The following is a 25,963-nucleotide window of genomic DNA, read 5'->3' as shown; positions in this document are numbered from 1 at the left end:
ATAGATTTCTACACTGATGGCTTGTTATTTCAACCGTCGAACGGAACGGACGTGTTTTTTAATAGCGGATAAAATCATCGTAATAAGTACCTACTACGAATTTCAAGTGTGGTGGGATATTAGGCCACCATGCAGAGATATTCAAAGACATCCACTGGGTTGCTAACTTCAGGGCCCAGTGGACGGGTATCGACTGAAGTTATAAATTTGGGCAATGACCAAGAGTTAGGCCCAATTAGTCGACCTGTAGACGGGTCGACAGGTGGCGACAATTTGACAAGTCGGACCTTTTCCAAGGTAACGGCATCAAAAGGAGGTAATCCCTCACGAAAGAGATTCAAAGAACGCAGAAATGCTTTGTTTATCCTAAAGAAATTAGGATCAGTCGACCCAAGCACGTTGTCGGCTAAACAAAGCGATTCCTTAAAATGGGCTCAAGGAATTCATGAGACTGGAAAAAGGGAACGATCACCCGATGAGCTGCCATCCTCCAAAAGGGATCAACGATCGTTTGCCTCAGTTGCTAAAGACAGCCTTGTGATGGCTATCATAAATAAAGAAGCATTAGACGGTATGGTTCCAAAGCAAAAATGGGGGGAAATTGAGAATGCTTTGTCTGGCGTCTACTCACAGGTGCTGGAAAAGTTTCCCGGCCCAGATCCTCGACACCAAGAGGCTGGTTGGTATCAAGGACGATTTAAGCTAGTCGCATTTGAGGACAAGAGGTCTATAGAATGTTTTAAAGCTGCTCTGATACTAATTGGTGAAGTTTGGGAAGGAGCTGCTCTAGAGTTAGTCGAGAAGAAAGACATACCGGCTAGACCAAGAGCACATGCGTGGATACCTGCAAACCCTCCTGACCCCGAATCTATTTTAAATAGACTGAAACAATGCAATCCAGATCTTCCACCAGCTGATTGGAAGGTTGACCGAGACGGCATGCAGTGTTTATATTGAACACTCAGTCTTTGCCACATCTAGCAAAGTCTCAGGGCCGTGTATGTTATGGCTTTCATTATATCCAAATGAAGGTGTATAAAAACGATCAGCTAAAGGATTCAGAAATGGACAAGCCTCTGTCTGAATCAGAAGTAAGCGGATCCTCTTGCGAAGTCGAGGGAGATACCAAAGTTGAAGACATGGATAGATACCGTATGCGTGAGGAGGCTTCTACTGCCTCAGAGCTCCCCAAACTTGAACCTATGGTTATTGCGAGAGTCACCGATATCTCTGAAGAGGACATTCTTGATGACTCGATTGAAGCGGCTGATGTGACGGTTGTTGAAAATCTCGATGGTCCTACGGATCCTCCAGATAAATCTTCATCATTGTAAGGCTGCATGTGCTGCCTTAAAAGTTCTCCTGATGAAAGGGGACATAGACATAGTTCTTATTCAAGAACCATATGTTTATAGAAACAAAATATGTGAATTAAGTACTCCGGGGTTCAAACTATTGCAGTATACTGGTAATGATGTAACTCGAGCCTGTATAATTGCTAAAAACGAGCTTAACTTGTTTCTGCTTCCTTCAATGTGCAATGCAGACACTGTCGTTGCCAATTTAGAAATAGCCAAATGCAAATATTGGGTATCTTCGGTCTATATGGGACATGACAGGGAGATGCCTCCATGTGCCGTTAAGACCTTAGTTGAGGAGTCACTGAAAACAAAGACGAAACTCATTATGGGATGCGATGCGAATGCGCATCATAGTATATGGGGAGGTAGTGATACTAATGCAAGGGGAGAGTCGCTAATAGAGTTTATTTTGCGTACTAATCTGGTAGTTTGCAACAAGGGAGATGCCCCAACCTTTGTCACTAAAAACAGGAGGTTTTGGGCATCACCTTGGCCTCGCAAGAACTGAATGAAATGATATCTGAGTGGCATGTTTTAAGTGAACACAGCTTCTCAGATCATCGCTACATCAGTTTCAAATTTGATGTTCATACCACCAAGACCATATTTCCGCCAAATGTTAGGAAAGCTGACTGGGATAGGTATAGGGAATCGTTCAATATGATGATACCGGAAATACCAGAGACAAATATGAGCACTGTGTAAGTTATCGAACACGCAGTGGAGGGGATTACTAAGGCCTTCAACATTTTACTGAAAGCTGCATGCGCTAAAGGGAAGCCAAGGGGGAAAAATCGACCACCATGGTGGTCTACGGAGTTAGGTAATATGAGGAAATCGTGCAGGAAGCTCTTTAACAAAGCAAAGTCCACCAGAGCTCCTGTGGATTGGGACGCTTACAAAAAGAATGTGAGAGGATACAAGCGAGAACTGAGAAAAGCTCAGCATAACTCTTGGAATGATTACTGCAGCAGCATTGAGAATACGTCCGAGGCTTCCAGACTACGGAAGGTGCTAGCATCCACGAGCTCCGCTCCAGGTTTCATTAAAACATCGGAGGGCAATTGGACAACGTCCAGTGAGGAGACGCTGGAGGTACTATTGGACACACATTTTCCTGGAAATCAGACGGTTGAACCATGTACTGGCGGTGCCACAGTTGCTCAGTGGTCGTTTCCTGTCGAGGAAATTGTATCAGAATCTATAATAGAATGGGCGTTAAATAGCTTTGGATCATTCAATTCCCCCGGACCTGATGGAAGTACTCCGGCGGAGTTAAAAGCGGTGGCTGACAGAATTATCCCCTGGTTGTCGGCGATATATATAGGATGTATCAACTTAGCATATATTCCACGAAAATGGAGAGAATCAAAAGTCGTTTTCATACCTAAAGCGGGAAAAGCCTCTCACTCGAATGCGAAGGATTTCCGACCATTCAGCTTATCATCATTCCTACTTAAGACTCTGGAGAGGATGATAGATATTTATCTTAGAACTAGCGTCGATTCAAGTTTGCTCTCGAAACGACAACATGCATACTCGAAAGGCAGGTCTACTGAGACCGCATTACATGAACTAGTCAGCTTTATTGTAAGCTCACTATCTGTCAAAGAATACACAATCGTGGCATTTCTAGACATCGAAGGGGTGTTCAATAACGTCCATCCGAGCTCGATATTAAATGGACTGACAACTCTGAATGTTGATCCAGGTATACTTAGGCTGTTAGACGAACTTCTAAGGAAGAGACGCATTTCAGCCACACTAGGACAAGCAAACATACAAAGGTATGTGAACAGAGGCACTCCCCAAGGAGGAGTTCTATCACCTCTTCTTTGGAATGTTGCTATAAACGACCTTCTGGTTTCCCTAGAAAAAGAAAGGATACAAGTGGTGGCATTCGCAGATGATGTGGCGCTAGCAGTCAGGGGAAAATTCCCATCAACAGTTAGAGATATTATACAGAGAGCCCTCCGGATGACTGAGAAATGGGCGAAAGATAATGGTCTTGGGGTAAATCCTGCAAAGACAGAAATAGTCACGTACTGCAAAGATCGCAAAACTCCCACGGTTAGGCCCATTTCCTTAGGGGGTATTGAAATTCCCTCTAGGGAGTGTGCAAAATACCTTTGGCGTTATTTTGGACAGGAAGCTGAACTTTAAGCTTAATATTGAAGAAAGGGCGAGGAAAGCAACGGTAGCTTTATACTCGTGCAAAAAGGCAATAGGGAAAAAGTGGGGACTAAAACCAAAAATTGTACATTGGCTATACACGGCAGTGGTTAGACCTATAATGCTATATGGTGTTGTAGTCTGGTGGCCGGCACTTCACCAGCCGACGGCGTGCTTGTGTATCTCAGGTGCATTCAGCAAGACAGGAACAAACTCCCTTAATGTCATACTGCATCTATTGCCTTTAGACATTTTGGCCAAACAGTCAGCTGCAACAACGGCTGTGCGGTTGCGCGAGCTATCGCTGTGGTCGGAAAAAAGTTACGGTCACAGTTCGGTCCTCAAAATAATGCCAGATGTGCCTAACGTAGTGGATTACACTTTGGCGAGTCCACTTTTCGACAAAAAGTTTGAGACTCTAATTCCCAACAGTGAGGCGTGGTGTACACGGACCCCGGGGAATAAAAGATATATAGATTTCTACACTGATGGCTTGTTATTTCAACCGTCGAACGGAACGGACGTGTTTTTTAATAGCGGATAAAATCATCGTAATAAGTACCTACTACGAATTTCAAGTGTGGTGGGATATTAGGCCACCATGCAGAGATATTCAAAGACATCCACTGGGTTGCTAACTTCAGGGCCCAGTGGACGGGTATCGACTGAAGTTATAAATTTGGGCAATGACCAAGAGTTAGGCCCAATTAGTCGACCTGTAGACGGGTCGACAGGTGGCGACAATTTGACAAGTCGGACCTTTTCCAAGGTAACGGCATCAAAAGGAGGTAATCCCTCACGAAAGAGATTCAAAGAACGCAGAAATGCTTTGTTTATCCTAAAGAAATTAGGATCAGTCGACCCAAGCACGTTGTCGGCTAAACAAAGCGATTCCTTAAAATGGGCTCAAGGAATTCTTGAGGCTGGAAAAAGGGAACGATCACCGGATGAGCTGCCATCCTCCAAAAGGGATCAACGATCGTTTGCCTCAGTTGCTAAAGACAGCCTTGTGATGGCTATCATAAATAAAGGAGCATTGGACGGTATGGTTCCAAAGCAAAAATGGGGGGAAATTGAGAATGCTTTGTCTGGCGTCTACTCACAGGTGCTGGAAAAGTTTCCCGGCCCAGATCCTCGACACCAAGAGGCTGGTTGGTATCAAGGAAGATTTAAGCTAGTCGCATTTGAGGACCAGAGGTCTATAGAATGTTTTAAAGCTGCTCTGATACTAATTGGTGAAGTTTGGGAAGGAGCTGCTCTAGAGTTAGTCGAGAAGAAAGACATACCGGCTAGACCAAGAGCACATGCGTGGATACCTGCAAACCCTCCTGACCCTGAATCTATTTTAAATAGACTGAAACAATGCAATCCAGATCTTCCAACAGCTGATTGGAAGGTTGGCCGTTTGGATGAAGTGGATGGGCCAAGACGGCATGCAGTGTTTATATTGAACACTCAGTCTTTGCCACATCTAGCAAAGTCCCAGGGCCGTGTATGTTATGGCTTTCATTATATCCAAATGAAGGTGTATAAAAACGATCAGCTAAAGGATTCAGAAATGCACTAGCCTCTGTCTGAATCAGAAGTAAGCGGATCCTCTTGCGAAGTCGAGGGGGATACCAAGACATTTGAAGACATGGATAGATACCGTATGCGTGAGGAGGCTTCTACTGCCTCAGAACTCACCAAAGTTGAACCTATGGTTATTGCGAGAGTCACCGATATCTCTGAAGAGGACATTCTTGATGACTCGATTGAAGTGGCTGATGTGACGGTTGTTGAAAATCTCGATGGTCCTACGGATCCTCCAGATAAATCTTCATCATTGTAAGGCTGCATGTGCTGCCTTAAAAGTTCTCCTGATGAAAGGGGACATAGATATAGTTCTTATTCAAGAACTATATGTTTATAAAAACAAAATATGTGATTAAGTACTCCGGGGTTCAAACTATTGCAGTATACTGGTAATGATGTGAATCGAGCCTGTATAATTGCTAAAAACGAGCTCAATTTGTTTCTGCTTCCTTCAATGTGCAATACAGACACTGTCGTTGCAAGTTTAGAAATAGCCAAATGCAAATATTGGGTATCTTCGGTCTACATGGGACATGACAGGGAGATGCCTCCATATGCCGTTAAGACCTTAGTGGAGGAGTCACTGAAAACAAAGACGAAACTCATTATGGGATGCGATGCGAATGCACATCATAGTATATGGGGAAGTAGTGATACTAATGCAAGGGGAGAGTCGCTAATAGAGTTTATTTTGCGTACTAATCTGGTAGTTTGCAACAAGGGAGATGTCCCAACCTTTGTCACTAAAAACAGGCAAGAGGTTTTGGACAGCACCTTGGCCTCGCAAGAACTGAATGAAATGATATCTGAGTGGCATGTTTTAAGTGAACACAGCTTCTCAGATCATCGCTACATCAGTTTCAAATTTGATGTTCATACCACCAAGACCATATTTCCGCCAAAAGTTAGGAAAGCTGACTGGAATAGGTATAGGGAATCGTTCAATATGATGATACCGGAAATACCAGAGACAAATATGAGCACTGTGCAAGTTATCGAACACGCAGTGGAGAGGATTACTAAGGCCTTCAACATTTCACTGAAAGCTGCATGCCCTAAAGGGAAGCCAAGGGGGAAACATCGACCACCATGGTGGTCTACGGAATTAAGTAATATGAGGAAATCCTGCAGGAAGCTCTTTAACAAGGCAAAGTCCACCAGAGCCCCTGAGGACTGGGACGCTTACAAGAAGAATCTGAGAGGATACAAGCGAGAACTGAGAAAGGCTCAGCATAACTCTTGGAATGCTTACTGCAGCAGTATTGAGAATACGTCCGAGGCTTCCAGACTACGGAAGGTTCTAGCATCCACCAACTCCGCTCCAGGTTTCATTAAAACATCGGAGGGCAATTGGACAACGTCCAGTGAGGAGACGCTGGAGGTACTATTGGACACACATTTTCCTGGAAATCAGACGGTTGAACCATGTACTGGCGGTGCCACAGTTGCTCAGCGGTCGTTTCCTATCGAGGAAATTGTATCGGAAACTAGAATAAGATGGGCGCTAAATAGCTTTGGACCATTCAAATCCCCTGGACCTGATGGAATTACTCCGGCGGAGTTACAAGCTGTAACTGACAAAATTATCCCCTGGTTGTCGGTGATATATAAAGGATGTATCAACTTATCATATATCCCAGGAAAGTGGAGGGAAACAAAAGTCGTTTTCATACCTAAAGCGGGAAAAGCCTCTCACTCGAGGGCGAAGGATTTCCGACCAATCAGCTTATCCTCATTCCTACTTAAGACTCTGGAGAGGATGATAGTTATTTATGTTAGAACTAGCATCGATTCAAGTTTGTTCTCGAAACGACAGCATGCATACTCGAAGGGCAGGTCTACTGAGACCGCACTACATGAACTAGTCAGCTTTATTGAAAGCTCACTATCTGTCAAAGAATACACAATCGTGGCGTTTCTAGACATCGAAGGGGCGTTCAATAATGTCCATCCGAGCTCGATATTAAATGGACTGACAACTCTGAATGTTGATCCATGTATACTCAGGCTGTTAGACGAACTGCTAATGAAGAGACGTATTTCAGCCACACTAGGACAAGCAAACATACAAAAGTATGTGAACAGAGGCACTCCTCAAGGAGGAGTTCTATCACCTCTTCTTTGGAATGTTGCTATAAACGACCTTCTGGTTTCCCTAGAAAAAGAAAGGATACAAGTGGTGGCATACGCAGATGATGTGGCGCTAGCAGTCAGGGGAAAATTCCCATCAACAATTAGAGATATTATACAGAGAGCCCTCCGGATGACTGAGAAATGGGCGAAAGATAATGGTCTTGGGGTAAATCCTGCAAAGACAGAAATAGTCATGTACTGCAAAGATCGCAAAACTCCCACGGTTAGGCCCATTTCCTTAGGGGGTATTGAAATTCCCTTTAGGGAGTGTGCAAAATACCTTGGCCTTATTTTGGACAGGAAGCTGAACTTTAAGCTTAATATTGAAGAAAGGGCGAGGAAAGCAACGGTAGCTTTATACTCGTGCAAAAAGGCAATAGGGAAAAAGTGGGGACTAAAACCAAAAATTGTACATTGGCTATACACGGCAGTGGTTAGACCTATAATGCTATATGGTGTTGTAGTCTGGTGGCCGGCACTTCACCAGCCGACAAGTTTAGACAAAGTTCAGCGTATGGCGTGCTTGTGTATCTCAGGTGCATTCAGCAAGACAGGAACAAACTCCCTTAATGTCATACTGCATCTATTGCCTTTAGACATTTTGGCCAAACAGTCAGCTGCAACAACGGCTGTGCGGTTGCGCGAGCTATCGCTGTGGTCGGAAAAAAGTTACGGTCACAGTTCGGTCCTCAAAATAATGCCAGATGTGCCTAACGTAGTGGATTACACTTTGGCGAGTCCACTTTTCGACAAAAAGTTTGAGACTCTAATTCCCAACAGTGAGGCGTGGTGTACACGGACCCCGGGGAATAAAAGATATATAGATTTCTACACTGATGGCTCCAAATTGGATGGCCAAGTGGGTTTCGGAGTATATTCTAAAGATCTGGAACTTCGAATAGCGAAAAGATTACCTGATCACTGTAGTGTTTTTCAGGCTGAAATATTAGCAATAAGAGAAGTGGTGAATTGGCTGAGAAGTAATGCTCCAAGCAATATTGGCATTAATATATACTCAGACAGTCAACCTGCAAAAAAATCCTTGGACTCTGTGTTCCTCAACTCGAAAACGGCCATCGACTGCCGCAAATCTCTCAATGAGATGGCTGAGCAGTACAATATTCACCTAATATGGGTGCCTGGCCATAGGAACATACCGGGGAACTGCGAAGCGGATGAGTTGGCAAGGCTAGGGACTACCTTACATATTCCAGGGGAACTAGAATTTGTTGGTATGCCCCTACCTACCTGCAAGCTCATGCTGCGTGAGAATGCTGTTATGATGGCAAATGTTCGATGGGAGAATTGCAAGGGTTGTAACGACACCAAGCAAATATGGCCCCATTTCAACTTAAACCGCACACTAGATATGCTAATGTTCTCGAGACGTCAGATATCACTCCTGATATCTGCTATAACGGGTCGCTGCCTGATAGGAGATTTTGCAAAAACTATTGGCGCGAAGTATAATGACTATTGTATGAGCTGTCATGATGCGGAGGAAAAAGAATCAATTAAACACCTCTTGTGTGAGTGTCCTGCATTTTGTGTAAAGCGCAAGCAACTTTTAGGAGCATATAGCTTCAGATTACTGGCGGATCTGGAAAACGTTAACTTAAGCAGTCTGCTAATATTTTTGGAACAATCTGGTTGGTTCAACAAAGAAAAATAATCAAGAAGGTTCTGCGGTTAAAACTAGAAGTGCCCATATGTAATAGGTACTTTTAGTTAATGTGGTATCACAATGGACTGAATAGTCTAAGTGAGCCTGAATCTTAATCGGGCTGCCACTTTAACCTAACCTACACTGATGGCTCCAAATTGGATGGCCAAGTGGGTTTCGGGGTATATTCTAAAGATCTGGAACTTCGAATAGCGAAAAGATTACCTGATCACTGTAGTGTTTTTCAGGCTGAAATATTAGCAATAAGAGAAGTGGTGAATTGGCTGAGAAGTAATGCTCCAAGCAATATTGGCATTAATATATACTCAGACAGTCAACCTGCAAAAAAATCCTTGGACTCTGTGTTCCTCAACTCGAAAACGGCCATCGACTGCCGCAAATCTCTCAATGAGATGGCTGAGCAGCACAATATTAACCTAATATGGGTGCCTGGCCACAGGAACATACCGGGGAACTGCGAAGCAGATGAGCTAGCAAGGCTATGAACTACCTTACATATTCCAGGGGAACTAGAATCTGTTGGTATGCCTCTGGCTACCTGCAAGCTCTTAGATTAGGTTATGTGGCAGCCTGATGTATCAGGCTCACTTAGACTATTCAGTCCATTGTGATACCACAGTGGTGAACTTCTCTCTTATCACTGAGTGCTGCCCGATTCCATGTTAAGCTCAATGACAAGGGACCTCCTTTTTATAGCCGAGTCCGAACGGCGTTCCACATTCCAGTGAAACCACTTAGAGAAGCTTTGAAACCCTCAGAAATGTCACCAGCATTACTGAGGTGGGATAGTCCACCGCTGAAAAACTTTTTGGTGTTCGGTCGTAGCAGGAATCGAACCCACGACCTTGTGTATGCAAGGCGGGCACGCTAACCATTGCACCACGGTGGCTCCCAAGCTCTTACTGCGTGAGAAGGCTGTCATGATGGCAAATGTTCGATGGGAGAATTGTAAGGGTTGTAACGACACCAAGCAAATATGGCCCCATTTAAACTTAAACCGCACACTAGATATGCTTGTGTTCTCGAGACGCCAGATATCACTCCTGATATCTGCTATAACGGGTCGCTGCCTGATAGGCGATTTTGCAAAAACTATTGGTGCGAAGTATAATGACTATTGTATGAGCTGTAATGATGAGGAGGAAAAGGAATCAATAAAACACCTCTTGTGTGAGTGTCCTGCATTTTGTGTAAGGCGTAGGCAAATTTTAGGGGCATATGGCTTCAGATTACTAGCGGACCTGGAAAACGTTAACTTAAGCAGTCTGCTAATGTTTTTGGAACAATCTGGTTGGTTCAACAGAAGAAAATAATCGAGAAGGTTCAACGGTTAAAACTAGAAGTGCCCATATGTAATAGGTACTTTTAGTTAATGTGGTATCACAATGGACTGAATACTCTAAGTGAGCCTGAATCTTAATCGGGCTGCCACTTTAACCTAACCTAACCTAATCAAATTCAGAAGACTAACGGCCATTTTCATGTAGCTCCGTTAGGCTTTAACTGTCAGTTAACAGAAAGTAAATTACAAATATCTTTTCTCCAGTTAACTTTAACTAGCAGTTAAGCTCCTAACTGGCATATAGAATGTATAGGCAAGATGCCAGATATGTCCATAGATCGGTTTAAAAATTAGTTAGCTAACGTAGCACTAACGGAGATTCATGAAAATGGGGGTAAGTCAGTTAAAAAAAGTGATGAACATTTCTTAATCAAAATGAAAACTCTAAGCCAATTCAGAAAGTAGTTGAAAATAGTTACCTTTTTAAATAAAAAATTAATTGGGGTTTGCATTCAAAATCAATTACATTTTTAATTGAATCAATTAAAAACTTAATTGAAAATTGCTAATAACATCAATTAATTTTTTAATCAAGGATTTTTCTATGCCCAATTATAACTGTGATTGATACTATCATTTTCGTGATTGAAGACATTTCAATTAAAAAATTAATTAGATCAATTAATTTCGTGATTGAATCAGAAAAATATTTTTTTGTGTGTTTGCACTTAAATTTATTGTGTTTTAAAATTGTGCCCGAAACACATTTTGTTTATATCGGAACATATGAAAACCATATTTTTCTAAGAGTGTACTACATCGTAGACTAAGTATCAAGTTTTATCCAAGTTTAGGTTCCATTTAATTTCCTTCTTGTGAAATCATTAATAAACAAAAAACAATAGTAGAACTAAAAAAATCGATTTACATAACTGTGTAACAAAATGAATGCAAGTGCTACAAGCAACCCTACAGCCCAAAACGGATCCCTGTGGAACTCCGTTTGCAATTTCATTAGAAAAAACATTGTTGCAAAATACTTTTTGAGTACGATTAATCGAATATGACCTTAGTTATTTAAATTCATTTGTTGAAAGGCAAAAGTATTTTTCTAGTTTTGACAATAAGATTGCATAATTGATAGTATCAAACGCCTTGCTATGGCCCAGTAGAACAAGCTCTGATCTCATGCTTTCATCAATAGTTGCTCTGATATCCTCAGTGTTGTTAAGCAACTGCGGTTAGGTCTAAATCCAACTTTAGACTTTCCTTGTTTTTACTAATAGTTTGCGTACCAGGGCATTAGCTTGCTTAACTTTTAAAGTGTATTTTTTCCAAATCTCTTCGGTTCTAAATATATATAATAGGAATATGAACATTTATATATTTTCGCAACAAATTTGGATTTGTGATGGTGTCAACATTTTGATGTACAGAATGATGTACGGTATAATATAACCGGCTCCGCCCGAACTTAGACTTTACATAAACGGTACTAACATTGTACATCGTCCCCGTGCATTAGCTGGTTTATTTCATGTCTAGCGAAAATTTTGTCCGAATCGGATCAGATTTAATGGGAATATAAACCAAGATATAGAGCACCAAATTTGAAGGATTTGAGATTGTATCGAAAATGTAGACCTCGAAAGTGGTGCATGGTATAATATAATCGGCTCGGCCAGACTTTCCTTACGGGGTTTATTTTGTAATAAACCTGAAGTAGTATGTTTTTTGTTTTCGAAAAATAAAAATGGAATCGCAGTATAAAGGTCGAAAACCTCACGAACTTTCGTTTGTATTCTCAACCACGCTATTATTTAGGTCGAAGGATAAAATCGTCTTCAACAATTGTTTCAATGTGCAACCATTTGCACCGTAGACTACCTACGAGCTACTATCGATAGCAGCCAGACATTTTCGATAGTACTATCGATAGTTTGGCTTTCACATCACCAAATATTTTCCTTTTTTGTGACGTCTGCTGCAGCATTAAAAGGAATGGATCGCTTTCTCCAAAGAGGTGTAATATTTACTTTTAAAGTAGTTCTGAGTTTTGACTATGTGTTGAATTTCAGCTAAACTTCGGAGCTCCATGACAGTCAGTGAGTCGACCATGTCAGGCATGTGATTACAACAGCACAGACTCAGAGAAAGATTTCGCTACCGAGAGAAAAAAGAAAAATAAAATCTTTCAAGTATGGAAATATTTTAAAAGGTCAGAGGACAAACAATTTTCAAAGTGCCTTAATTGCGGAAAGGAGTATAAAACGAGCAGAAACACATCGAATTTTCACGACCATCTAAAAAGATATCATTCTGGCTTGGAAATTCTAGCCTCTGATTCCAGCTATTTCGGCGGATACTGCCAATATTGCACCGACAAGCAGAAGTTGTAGATCGTCAATACATTCAGTAGCTTCTTACTTTAAAAGAGCCGTTTTGTACGACACAAACATCCCTGAAACAAAGCGGAACAAATTGTTTTTGAGAGGCGAAAAATGTTAACATTATTTTATTTTTAAACCAAACCTTTTGGATCAAATAACATTAATATCGTAAAATAGTCATATTAAAATATTAAACAAATTTTAAATACGAACCAAATATGTATATTATTGTGGACGATACTATCGTCGAATATCGATAGTACTATCGTCAACTATCGATGGTTGTGAAATTACTATCTTCGACTATCGATGGCGCCGACTATCGATAGTTCTCCACCTCTACACTGTTAGAAAAATATGTTTTTCATATGTTCCGATATAAACAAAATGTGTTTCGGGCACGATTTTAAACCACAATATATTTAAGTGCGAACATGTAATGTTCCTAAACTAACACTAAATGTTTGGGACATCTATGTTAATATGTTAGAATATATTATGTTTGGGGCATCAATGTTTCATAAAAACCATATGTGTGAATACAAACATATATAAATTTACAAATTTCGACTAAACATACATATGTTGTAATATTTTATTCAAAGCGACAGAGAGAGTATAGAGAGAAATAGAGATGGAAACCGGGAGAGTTGACGAAAGATATCAATATAACACAGCAAAAGAGTCAAAAGAGAACAATTTCTGTGAAACCGCTTGTATGTTGTTTCGGAAAACTGTTTTATGATAAGGCCAAAAATTTGATATGTTTAAGTCTAAATATTATTTAATTTGAATAAAGAGAATATACATTCTGAACCAAGAGAATAGACATTTGAAAAACAAACAGCTTATGTTTTCGCCTTGAGAGCAGCATTTTATGTATGTGTGGACATGTGTTTTGTTTATGATTTTGGCATTATGGGCAAAATTTTTTTCTTGGTTCGTTAAAAGAAATCAGGGGTCTTCATAAAAATAACGAAAGGGCACTATACTCTTTTTAGAGTTGGGACAGTAAAATGAAATAAGGAGGAAATAGTGAAAAATTACACAGTAAAATGTAAAAAAAACAAACTTTAGTTCCTCTTTATTAAAAAGTAGTCCACGAGGAGTTGACGGACACCATCAAATATAAAAGCGGGCATTAAGTTCGAGTTTTACAGCTAAAACAATTTAAAAAGTTTATTTTCTTTAAAATGAATTATTAAAGAAAAATAAAAGGAATTTTAGAGCGATGGTGTTAAATGCTAGTAAAAAACTGTTCACTCCTAAATAAATTTATGTTTATATTATAAAATTATGTATGTATGTTTATACTCGACTCCACGTTCTTCTTTTGTTAGTTTTTGAATTCCTTCCAAATTTTAAAGTTTTGAACAAAAACAGTTTTTTATTACAAGATTGTTATTTTTGCAATAAAAAATAATATTTTATCCAAAAATCAGTCAATTTCGTTTATATCAAGCACTGTTACTGACTATAAATCTTTAATAACGCACATTTCGAAGTTTCATTAAAAAAAATTAATATAGTATAAATATAAATGTGTAAATTAAAAAAAAAAAAATGTTCGGTCGGAGCAGGGATTGAACCCACGACCCTTTGCATGCAAGGCAGACATGCTAACCACTGCTCCACGTGGCAAACAAATGTATGTTTCTGTTAAATAATGTTATGTTTGCATGGGCTCGTGGGCGCTGCAAACTATGCTATATAAATGTAACTTAAAACGATAATTATCTACTGGTGACTATAACAGCTACGTAGCCCAGTGGATAGTGTGTTGGCTTACAAACTGTATGGTCCTCGGTTCGATTCTCCGTGCAGGCGAAAGGTAAAATTTAAAAAATTTATAAAAGTGAATAATTTCTTCAACATTATTTGTATTACAGAGAAAGGTTCCAATAACTAAAAAATTTCGTGGAAGTGAAAATTACGAGTATGTTAGGGAATGAGCACAATCGTGTTTGGGAAAAATTCTTCCAAGCATATAATATTTTTGGCTCAAAATGCTTCCAAACATATAATATGTTCACATAAAACAAACATATTAATGTTTCGGCAGTATGCAATAATATATGTACTTCCTGCAAAATATGTTTGGAACATATGTTAAAGAAACGATTTTTTTTGAGGGTGTAGGTGAAATAAAATGGTATTGAAGATACTGAGTACTCATTTACCAGTAACGAGTATTCAAAAAATTAGTCTGTAACGAGCGAGTACTTGTTATCAAATACACTACTACAGTGTAAAATTAGTTACCCTTTTGGTCTTGCAATTTTTAATTTATGGGGGAAAGGTGTAAAATGTCCAACACATTTTTTACCAATCGAAATCACTATAAATGAGCTTGAAATAACGGGCTGCCATTATACCTAACCTAACCTACAGCTCCTTTGTTCACTATCCATTTGAATAAATTATTTATTTATACAATTTTATGCTGTTTTGTCACAATAATCTCAGTTTACTTTAGCATGTTCTGTAATTGTATATTTCAGATTCATTCAAGAGGTCTGAAATTTGGAATATATGAAGACTTTGGTAATTACACATGTGCCGGGTATCCAGGCATAATCGGACATCAAATATCAGATGCACAGCAATTTGCCGAATGGGGTGTCGACTACGTAAAACTTGATGGATGCTACGCATTCCCAGAAGACATGGACAAAGGTTATAGTGATTTTCAGAGGGTATTAAATAAAACAGGAAGACCTATGGTATTTTCTTGCAGCTGGCCAGTTTATCAGATTTACGCTGGAATTCAACCGAATTTCAGTGCCGTCATGGAAAACTGCAACATATGGAGAAACTTCGATGATATCCAAGATTCCTGGGCATCTGTCGAAAGCATAATAGATTATTTTGGAAACAACCAAGAGCATATAGCGCAATATTCTGGCCCGGGTCACTGGAACGATCCGGATATGGTAAGTTTTTGTAATTAAAAACCAACAGCGACATGTACAGGACAGAGGTCTTTGAGTGAGTCTGTCAGCCGAATACAGCGCTCTTCGCCCCCAGGAAATTTTGAAATTTTCGACTAAAAAATTTAAAACGGAAAAAATTGGCATGATTATTATTTTTGGTTTTACTTATTAATTAAATTTCGTAGTTTGAAGGAAAAATCTTGGAGTTCACAATAGAAATTGGGAGCTATTTTGTGGGAAATACGAATTTAGTAAATCTTTATAATATTTGTCCACCTTTTTTTTAGTTAACTTTCTTATATTGGAGAAATGTTTACTAAAGCATAATAATTGACATGACCTAAAATAGAATTAGATTAGGTTAGGTTAAAGTGGCAGCTCGATTAAGTTTCAGGCTCACTTAGACTATTCAGTCCATTGTGATACCACATTTAACTAAAATACCTATTACATATGGGCACTTATATTTTTAACCACTGAAGCTTCACTATTATATTCTTTTGTTGGACCAACCAGATTGTTCTAAAAACATTAACAGATTGTTTTAGTTAACGTTTTCCAGGTCCGCCAGTAATCTAAAGGTATATGCTCCTAAAATTCGCTTACGCCTTACACAAAATGCAGGACACTCACACAAGAGATGTTTAAGTGATTCCTTTTCCTCCACATTATGACAGCTCATACAGTAGTCATTATACTTCGCACCAATAGTTTTTTGCAAATTCGCCTATCCGGCAGCGACCCGTTGTAGCAGAAATTAGAAGTAATATCTGACGTATTGAGAACACTAGCATATCTAGTGTGCGGTTCAAGTTTAAATGGGCCATATTTGCTTGGTGTCGTTACAACCCTTGCAATTCTCTCATCGAACATTTGCCATCATGACAGCCTTCGCCTTGCTAACTCATCTGCTTCGCAGTTCCCGGTATGTTACTATGGCCAGGCACCCATATTAGGTGAATATTGTACTGCTCAGCCATCTCGTCGAGAGATTTGCGGCAGTCGTTGGCCGTTTTTAGTTAAGGAACACAGAGTCCAAAGATTTTATTGCAGGTTGATTGTCTGAGTATATATTAATGCCAAAATTTTTTGGAACATTACTTCTCAGCCAATTCGCCACCTCTCTTATTGCTAATATTCAGCCTGAAAAACACTACAGTGATTAGGTAATCTTTTCGCTATTCGAAGTTCCAGATCTTTTGAATATACTCCGAAACCCACAGCGATAGCTCGCGCATCCGCAGAGCCGTTGTGCAGCTGACTGTTTGGCCAAAATGTCTAAAGGCAATAGATGCAGCATGACATTAAGAGAATATGTTCCTGTCTTACTGAATGCGCCTGAGATACACAAGCACGCCATACGCTAAAGTTTATCTAAACCTGTCGGTTTCTGAAGTGCCGGCCACCAGACTACAACAACATATAGCATTATAGGTCTAACCACTGCCGTGTATAGCCAATGCACAATTTTCTTTTTTAGTCCCCACGTTTTTCCTATTGCCTTTTGCACGAGTACAAAGCTACCGTGGCTTTTCTCGCCCTTTCTTCAATATTAAGCCTAAAGTTCAGCTTCCTGTCCAGAATAACGCCAAGGTATTTTGCACACTCACCAAAGGGAATTTCAATACCCCTCAAAAGATATGTTCTTAACCGTGGGAGTTTTGCGATCTTTGCAGTACATGACTAATTCTGTCTTTGCAGGATTTATTCCAAGACCATTCTCTTTCGCCCATTTCTCAGTCATTCGGAGGGCTCTCTGTATAACATCTCTGATTGTTGATGGGAATTTTCCTTTCTTTTCCTAGGGAAACTAGAAGGTTGTTTTTAGCAACATTCCAAAGAAGAGGTGATAGAACTCCTTCTTGGTGAGTGCCTTTGTTCACATAACTTTGTATGTTATGTTTGCTTGTCCTAGTGTGGCCGAAAAACGTCACCTCATTAGCAGTTCGTATATCAGCCTAAGTATACCTGGATCAACATTCAGAGTTGCCAGTCCATTTAATATAGAGCTCAGATGGACGTTATTGAATGCCCCGTCGATGTCTAGAAACGCCACGATTGTGTATTCATTGACAGATAGTGAGCTTTCAATAAAGCTGACTAGTTCATGCAAAGCGGTCTCAGTAGACCTGCATTTCGAGTATGCATGCTGTCGTTTCGAGAGCAAACTTGAATCGACGCTAGTTGTAAGATAAATGTCTATCATCCTCTCCAGAGCCTTAAGTAGGAATGAGGATAAGCTGATTGGTCGGCAATCTTTCGCACTCGAGTGAGAGGCTTTTCCCGCTTTAGGAATGAAAACGACTTTTGTTTCCCTCCACTTTTCTGGAATATATGCTAAGTTTATACATCCTTTATATATCACCGTCAACCAGGGGATAATTCTTTCAGTCACTGCTTGTAACTCCGCCGGAGTAATTCCATCAGGTCCGGGGGATTTGAATGGCACAAAGCTTTTTAATGCCCATTTTATTCTAGATCCCGATACAATTTCCTCGACAGGAAATGACCGCCGAGCCACTGCGGCACCGCCAGAACATGGTTCAACCGTCTGATTTCCAGGAAAACGTATGTCCAATAGTACCTTCAGCGTCTCCTCACTGGACGTTGTCCAATTGCCCTCCGACGTTTTAACGAAACCTGGGGCGGCGTTAGTGGATGCTAGTACCTTCCGTAGTCTGAAAGCCTCGGATGTATTCTCAATACTGCTGCAGTAAACATTCGAAGAGTTATGCTGTGCCTTTCTCAGTTCTCGGTTATATCCTCTCAGATTCTTCTTGTAAACGTCCCAATCCTCAGGAGCTGTGGTGGACTTTGCTTTGTTAAAGAGCTTCCTGCAGAATTTCCTCATATTACTTAACTCCGTAGTCCACCATGGTGGTCGATTTTCCCCCTTTGGCTTCCCTCTAGGGCATGCAGCTTTCAGTGAGATGTTAAAGGTCTTAGTAATCCTCTCCACTGCATGTTCGATATCTTGCAGAGTGCTCATATTTGTCTCTGGTATTTCCGGTATCATCATATTGAACGATTCCCTATACCTATTCCAATCAGCTTTCCTAACATTTGGCGGAAATATGGTCTTTGAAGTACGAACAGCCAATCTGAAACTGATGTAGCGATGATCTGAGAAGCTATGTTCCCTCAAAACATGCCACTCAGATATCTTATCATTCAGTTCCGGAGAGGCCAATGTGACGTCCAACACCTCTTGCCTGTTTTTTTTTGCGTACCAGGTTAGTACGCAAAATAAACTCTATTCACGACTCTCCCCTTGCATTAGTATCACTACTTCCCCAAATACTATGATGTGCATTTGCATCGCATCCCACAATGAGTTTTGTCTTTGTTTTCAGTGACTCCTCAACTAAGGTCTTAACGGCACATGGGGGCATCTCCCTATCATGTCCCATGTAGACCGAAGATACCCAGTATTTGCATTTGGATATCTCTAGACTGGCTACGACATTGTCTGCATTGCTCAATGAAGAAAGCAGAAACAAGTTTAGTTAGCTTTTAGCACTTATAGATGCTCGATTTATGTATTTACCGGTATTATGCAAACGTTTGAAACCCGGAGTGCTGGAGGAATCGTAGAACCATCCAAATTTTTAACCACCGTCACATCAGCCGCTTCAATTGAGTCATCAAGGGCTTCCTCTTCACATATCTCGGTGACTCTTGCAACAACCCGCGGTTCAGCTGTGGTGAGGGTCGAGCCTGTAGGGACTTCCCGCATACGATGTTCGTCAATGTCTGCAGTTTTTATGTTTCCTTCGGCTTCGCAAGATTTTTCTGCTTCTGACTCTACCGGAGGCTTGTCCGTTTCGGAATCCTTTGGCCGATCGCTTTTGTATACCTTCATATGGATATCATGAAAGCCATAACTTACACGCCCAATAGTCTGGGCTAGATGTGGCAGCGACTCAATGTTCAATATAAATACCGTATGTCGCCTTGGTCCATCCACCTCATCCAAACGACCAACCTTACAATCGGCGGTTGGAAGATCTGGGTTACATTCCATTAGTATTGACTCAGGATCAGGAGGGTTTACAGGTATCTATGCATGTGCTCTAGGTTTAGTCGGTATGTCTTTTTTATCGACTAACTCCAAAGCGGCTCCTTCCCAAACTTCACCAATTAGCATCAAAGCAGCTTTAAAGCAATCCATAGACCTCTGGTCCGCAAATGCTATTAACATATATCGTCCTTGATAATGGGTGATACGGTCCAAATTTGGTCAAGGGAAAACGCGTGTAAATCGGTGAAATCGTTTATTTAAAAAATCAAATTAGATTTCTTTTTCAAGTTCAATTAGTATAAAATTCAGGAAAAATATTCAGTTAGGCTTTCGCTTTTCCAAATCCGAATTGCAGGGCCTCACGCTTGACACGTGCCATCAGATTTTGTACAGCCACCTTGTCCACCTTCTCGTCCTTAGCAGTTTTTTTGGTCTTCTTTAGGTTCCGCTTGAGAATAGCCCAGTAGTTCTCAATTGGGCGGAGCTCTGGCGTGTTGGGAGGGTTCTTATCCTTGGGAACCACCTGCACGTTGTTGGCGGCGTACCACTCCATGGCCTTTTTACCGTAATGGCAAGATATCAAATTCGGCCAAAACAGTACGGAACAACCGTGTTTCTTCAGGAAAGGCAGCAGACGTTTATTCAAACACTCTTTCACGTAAATTTCTTGGTTGACAGTCCCTTCCTTTTGCGGTATAAAACTCCTGTCCCGGAAGCTGCTTGTAGTCGGCTTTGACGTAGGTTTCGTCGTCCATTACCACGCAGTCAAACTTCGTCAGCATCGTCGTATAGAGCCTCCGGGATCGCACTTTGGCCGTTGCATTTTGTTTATCATCGCGATTTGGAGCCACTACCTTCTTGTAAGTCGATAGTCCGGCTCGTTTTGTGGCTCGATGCACGGTTGTAGACGATACACCCAGCTTATTTGCGGCATCTCGGAGAGAGAGGTTAGGGTTTCGCTTGAAACTACCGGCAACTCTCTTTGTCGTCTCAGCGGCTTCCGGTTTTCGATTTTCCACCGATCCAGACTTCCTGGCTGTCGACAAACGTTCCCCAAACACTTTAATTACATTTGTAATGGTTGATTTGGCAACTTTTAGCGATTTTGCCAGCTTTGCGTGCGAGTAGCTCGGAGTTTCGCGATGCGCGAGCAAAATTTTGATACGCTGCTCTTCTTGCTTGGACGGCATTTTGACAACTGAAGAGTGAATTCCAAAATCAAAATAGGAGCAACATTGTACGCACACACACCTTCAAAATGAAGGGTGTTCAGGTTTTTTAAATGCAAAATTGAAAGAAATACGTCAAGTTTATATTCACCAAATTTTGACCGTATCACCCTTTACCAGCATCTTGCAGTCCGGAAATCTTGTTTCGCACCTCTGCGTTCTTAATTTTCCCCCATATTTGCTTTGGAACCATACCGTCTAATGCTCCTTTATTAATGATAGCCATCACAAGGCTGTCTTTTGCAGCTGTGACAAACGATCTGTGATCCCGTTTAGAGGATGGTAGCTCTTCCGGTGATCGTTCCCTTTTTCCAGCTTCAAGAATTCCTTGAGCCCATTTTAAGGAATCGCTTTGCGTAGCTGACAACGTGCTTGGGTCGACATATCCTAATTTCTTTAGGATAAACAAAGCACTTCTGCGTTCTTTGAATCTCTTTCGTGAGGGATTACCTGCTTTTGATGTCGTTACCTTCGAAAAGGTTCGACTTGCCAAAGTGTCGCCACCTGTCGACCCGTCTACAGGTCGACTAATTGGGCATGACTCTTGGTCACTGCCCAAATTAATAACTTCCGTCGATACCCATCCACTGGGCCCTGAAGTTAGCAACCCAATGGATGACTTTGAATTTCGCTGCATAGTGGTTTAATTTTCCATCACACGTGAAATTCGTAATAAGTACTTATTACGACGAAATAATCTGATACTAAAACAACACGTCCATTCATTTCGACGGTTGAATAATGAAATTAAAATATAATTAAATTGGCTTTAGTGCCCTGGAACGTTCACTTTTTTTAGTAATGTAGTTTTCCTTAAAGAAGCGTATTAAGTTCGAGTTTAGCAGCTTAAATTTAAAATTGAATCAGTGACAGTAGACATTTTGGTACATTTTATTGAAAGGGAAATGATGTGTAAATTAAAAAATTTGGGTTCTTGTAACATTAATATTTCTATGAAATATCAATATTACATCTAATTTAATACGGGCCTTAAGTCTACAACAGTCCGTTTTTGTATGGTTCAAATGAAGACATCATATCTATTTTTTTTAAACATATTCGCCTGGTATTCTTTGAGCTACAAAAATTGAAATTTTAACAGTTTTCGTCGTATAACATTTAATGCATTATCTGAATACATATCTGAATCTTATTTCGACTCCCAAACCCACGATATTATATTTTAAACTTTTTCTTCCATTCTATAAAAATTCCAAACAAACAAAATCACTTATCCCAGCCGAAGGTACTCGCTGAGAGGAGAAAAGTAATTTCTGGATTTTGCTAGATTGTTTGGCGTTCGTTTTTTATGAGTCTATATATTTTTTTCGCCTAATTCGATTTTGAGCACCGTTTTGCAATTTTCTTCTAATTTTCTCGCTTCGCTCCGAGAAACCAAATTTCGCTCCGCTCCTTCTTAGAGAAAATTATAGTACACACATTGCTTTATATTGCGAATTCAGTTTTACTTTTCGACAACCCCGTAAAGAAAGTGAAGTGTGGTTTGGTTGTGAAGGGAATAAAAAAGCAAAATTATTTAATATTTTATTTCACAACCGTTTCTTCAAATATCTATTTTCGAATGAAAATTTGCATTTTTTCTCTATTTTTCCAATATCAAAAGTCAAAGGTAACTATATTTGAAAATTAATTTTGATAACAAGTAAAATGAATTTTTAAGGAAAATAAAAAATTCAAAGGTATCTTGATATGAAAAAATTAATTGTTTAACAAGTAAAAATAATTTTAAGCAAAAAATCAAAAATCAAAGGTAACTTGATTAAATATAAATATGTTAGAGTGGGTTGATCCTACAACCACCACAGTACCCTCCCCCTAGTGTTAACGAAATTTACACTCCTGGGGAGAAGGTAACTCTTTTTCCAGATCTGAGGGTCAATGGCTGTGTATTTTCATCTTGACGTTGTGGATTGTCCATCGGATCTTGAGTTAATTTAGATTCATCGAGTATGAAGGCTGGTTTCAATCGATCAATTGAAATAACTTTCTCTTTGCCATTTTGAATGATTTTGAAAATTTCGTTGGTCCTTGAAACGACTTTAAAAGGTCCTTCATACGGGCGTTGAAGTGGCTTTCGGACTGCGTCTATTCTTACAAAAACATGAGTACAAGTTCTTATATTATGTGGGACAAATGCATTATGATGTCCATGTCGTAAAGCAGGAATTGGTTTAAGTTTGTTCATTGAAGATCGAAATGATTCTATCCAATCGTCGGAGTATTTGGGATTGGAATTCTCAAACATCTCACCAAGTAGACGAATATTTGTTCCGTATACCATTTCAGCCGGAGAATAGCCAATATCTTGTATTACCGCCGAATGCAAAGCAATCATAACAATTGGAAGCGCTTCAACCCAGTTTCCCATTTGCAGGACTTTAATGCTGCTTTCAAGTTTCTGTGCCATCTTTCAATTTGGACATTACTTTGTGGATGGTAGGGTGTCGTATGTGTTACTTTCACGCCCAATAGTCTTGAAAGTTCACGAAACAGAGCAGATTCGAACTGTCTTCCCTGATCGGTAGTTAAATAAGAAGGAGCTCCATAACGTGAAATCCAACCTGATAAAAATGCAGATGCTACTGATGCCGCAGTAATATCTACTAGTGGTATAGCTTCTGTCCATCTAGTGATGCGGTCAATGCAGGTTAGGATGTATTTGTAGTTTTGACACAGAGGAAGTGGGCCGACAATGTCAATGCTAAATCGTTGAGCGGGTGGCTGAAAATTTCCAAGCGGGCTTTTGTAACTTTGGATTCCGAGTAACTTTGGATTCTTGACAGGTCAAACAACATTTTATCCACTGGCGAATATCCTTGCTAATTGATGGCCAAATAAAACGAGACTTTATAGTATAGATCCGAATAGTGGTTTCCGAAGCTCATATGTAATATACGGACGCACATTTTTAGTTGAAACGTCGCAATATATTTCAACCCCAGCATCAGGAATAAATATTTTCTTCAAAATAAGTGATGTGTTGCTCCCCAATAACTGCTTGAGTTCACAATCGGCTTCTTGAGACTTGGCTAACGCTTTGTAGTCCAATGGCGAGGGCATAGAAATAGCATCCATTCTGGATAATGCATCGGCTACGACATTTTCCTTACCGGAAACATGCCGAATATCAACGGTATGTTGACTTATATAATCAAGATGCCTAAGTTGGCGTGGAGAAGATTTCTCTGGTTTCTGTTTGAAGGCATAAATCAACGGCTTATGATCAGTGCATATGAAAAAAACTCTACCTTCCAAAAAATATTGAAAATGTTGTAGCGCTGAATATGATGCAAGGAGCTCTTTATCGTATGCACTGTACTTCGTCTGAGCCGAGTTTAATTTTTTTGAAAAAAATGCAATTGGTCTCCACTCACCATTCACCATTTGTTGTAGCACTCCACCCATACCAGTATCTGATGCATCTATCCTAAGTGAAGTTGGAGCATTGTATCTCGGATGTGCCAAAATTGCTGCGTTGGCCAATTGCTGTTTACATTGTTCAAAATCGTCCATTAATTCGTTTGTCCATTGAATTTTCAAGTGTTTTCTTGTTACCAGAGGAAATTGCGTTCAGACTAGCTTGTTGTTGAGCCTCATTGGGAATAAATCGTCGATAGTAGTTCAGCATCCCCAAAAATCGACGCAAATCCCTTTCAGTTTCGGGCAATTTGTGATTTTTAATGACTTCTACTCGTGCTGGAAGAGGCTTTATTCCTTCTGTTGTAACTAGGTATCCCAAAAATTCAATTTCAGTTACACCAAAGACAGAGTTGTTCTTGTTAATGGTTACACCAAACTTTGTAAAGCGGAGAAATAATTGTTTTAAATGATCCATATGCTCTTCTTCGTTATCTGAAGCGATTAGAATGTCGTCAATGTAAACATAGCAGAAATCAAGGCATTGGATAACTTCGTTGATGAAACGCTGGAAGGACTGAGCCGCATTGCATAACCCGAAGGTCATTCTTGGGAACTCAAATAGGCCGATTGGGGTAATTATGGCTGTTTTCTCAATATCGGCTTCATCAACCGGAATTTGATGGCATGCCTTGACGAGATCTACCTTGCTAAAAACTTTCTTGCCGCTTAACATGTGTCCGAAATCGTGTATATGTGGAACCGGGTAGCGATCGGGAGTTGTTACACCATTTAATCGTCTGTAATCGCCACACGGCCGCTATTCTCCATTCGACTTTTGGACTAAATGTAATGGGCTTGCCACGGGCTTTTGGAAGGTTGGCAAATTCAGCATCAAATCAAATTCACGTTTCACGATATTTAGCTTTTCCGGTGAGAGCCTTCTCGCCTTTGAGTGTAGAGGAGGTCCTGTGGTCTCAATGTGGTGTTTAACAGAGTGTTTGATAGCAGAAATTTTTCCATCATTTTGAGTAATATTGGGAAATTGTTGCAATAGAGTGTAAAATTTAGAACATTCTGAAATCGATTTTACAGAGTGAAATTCCCCATAATATGAAATGCATCTACTTCCAGATTTTGTGGAACGGTCAATAAGACAATTATTTTTTACATCGACTAGTAATCCATAATTGCTTAAAAAATCGGCACCAATAATGGGTCTGTTGACATCGGCCAGGATAAAAGTCCAGGAAAAGTTTCTTTTTAATCCCACATTTAAGGATAATTGAACTGTACCATAGGTCTTAATAGCAGATTGATTAGAAGCAAACAACTCAAGCGGTGATGCGTGAAGTTGTTTTTCCGCCGAGCTCGCGGGGAATACCGAGACGTCTGCGCCAGTATCAATGAGAAACTCATAATTGAGCTTATTATCACGTATAAATAGGCGACCAATTTCTCGGCTAACCCCGTCCGTCACCATAGACGGGGTGCCTTCTAGTTTTCCGATGAAAGATTTGTCGGAAATGAACACGGTTGTACACATTTCCTGGCTTGTTCTCGGAACTTATAGTCAAACCAACACAAGGGCTTACCTTTGGTATTGTTGCTTGACCGACTTCTCGATTTGGAACGGCTTCTGGACCCAGTGGTCATAGCTTCGATTTTCTTTGTCAATTCATCGATTTTCATTTCCAAATTTCGAATTTTGGATGATGAGGAACTTTCCGATGAGCTTGATGCAATCGCGTTAATGTCCCATGGCTCGGCTGTATCCGCAATTTTATCTGCCATTTGTGCCAATT

General features: G+C 40.2%; 1 protein-coding gene across 2 annotated transcripts in view; it reads left to right on the top strand.

Annotated features, from left to right (window-relative positions):
* The window catches only part of LOC142225770 (alpha-N-acetylgalactosaminidase), a 336,310-nt gene that overhangs the window by 182,688 nt on the left and 127,659 nt on the right, over nucleotides 1-25,963 (top strand). For both annotated transcript variants that reach the window (XM_075295592.1, XM_075295593.1), the window contains one exon: nucleotides 15,099-15,530. In XM_075295592.1, the coding sequence (XP_075151707.1) occupies nucleotides 15,099-15,530 (432 nt within the window). The remainder of the gene's footprint in view (nucleotides 1-15,098; nucleotides 15,531-25,963) is intronic.

Source organism: Haematobia irritans, chromosome 2 (assembly GCF_050003625.1).
Source record: "Haematobia irritans isolate KBUSLIRL chromosome 2, ASM5000362v1, whole genome shotgun sequence".
NCBI classification, from domain to species: Eukaryota; Metazoa; Arthropoda; class Insecta; order Diptera; family Muscidae; genus Haematobia; species Haematobia irritans.
Note: the sequence above shows the minus strand (reverse complement) of the source record. Positions and strands in the feature narration are given on the sequence as shown.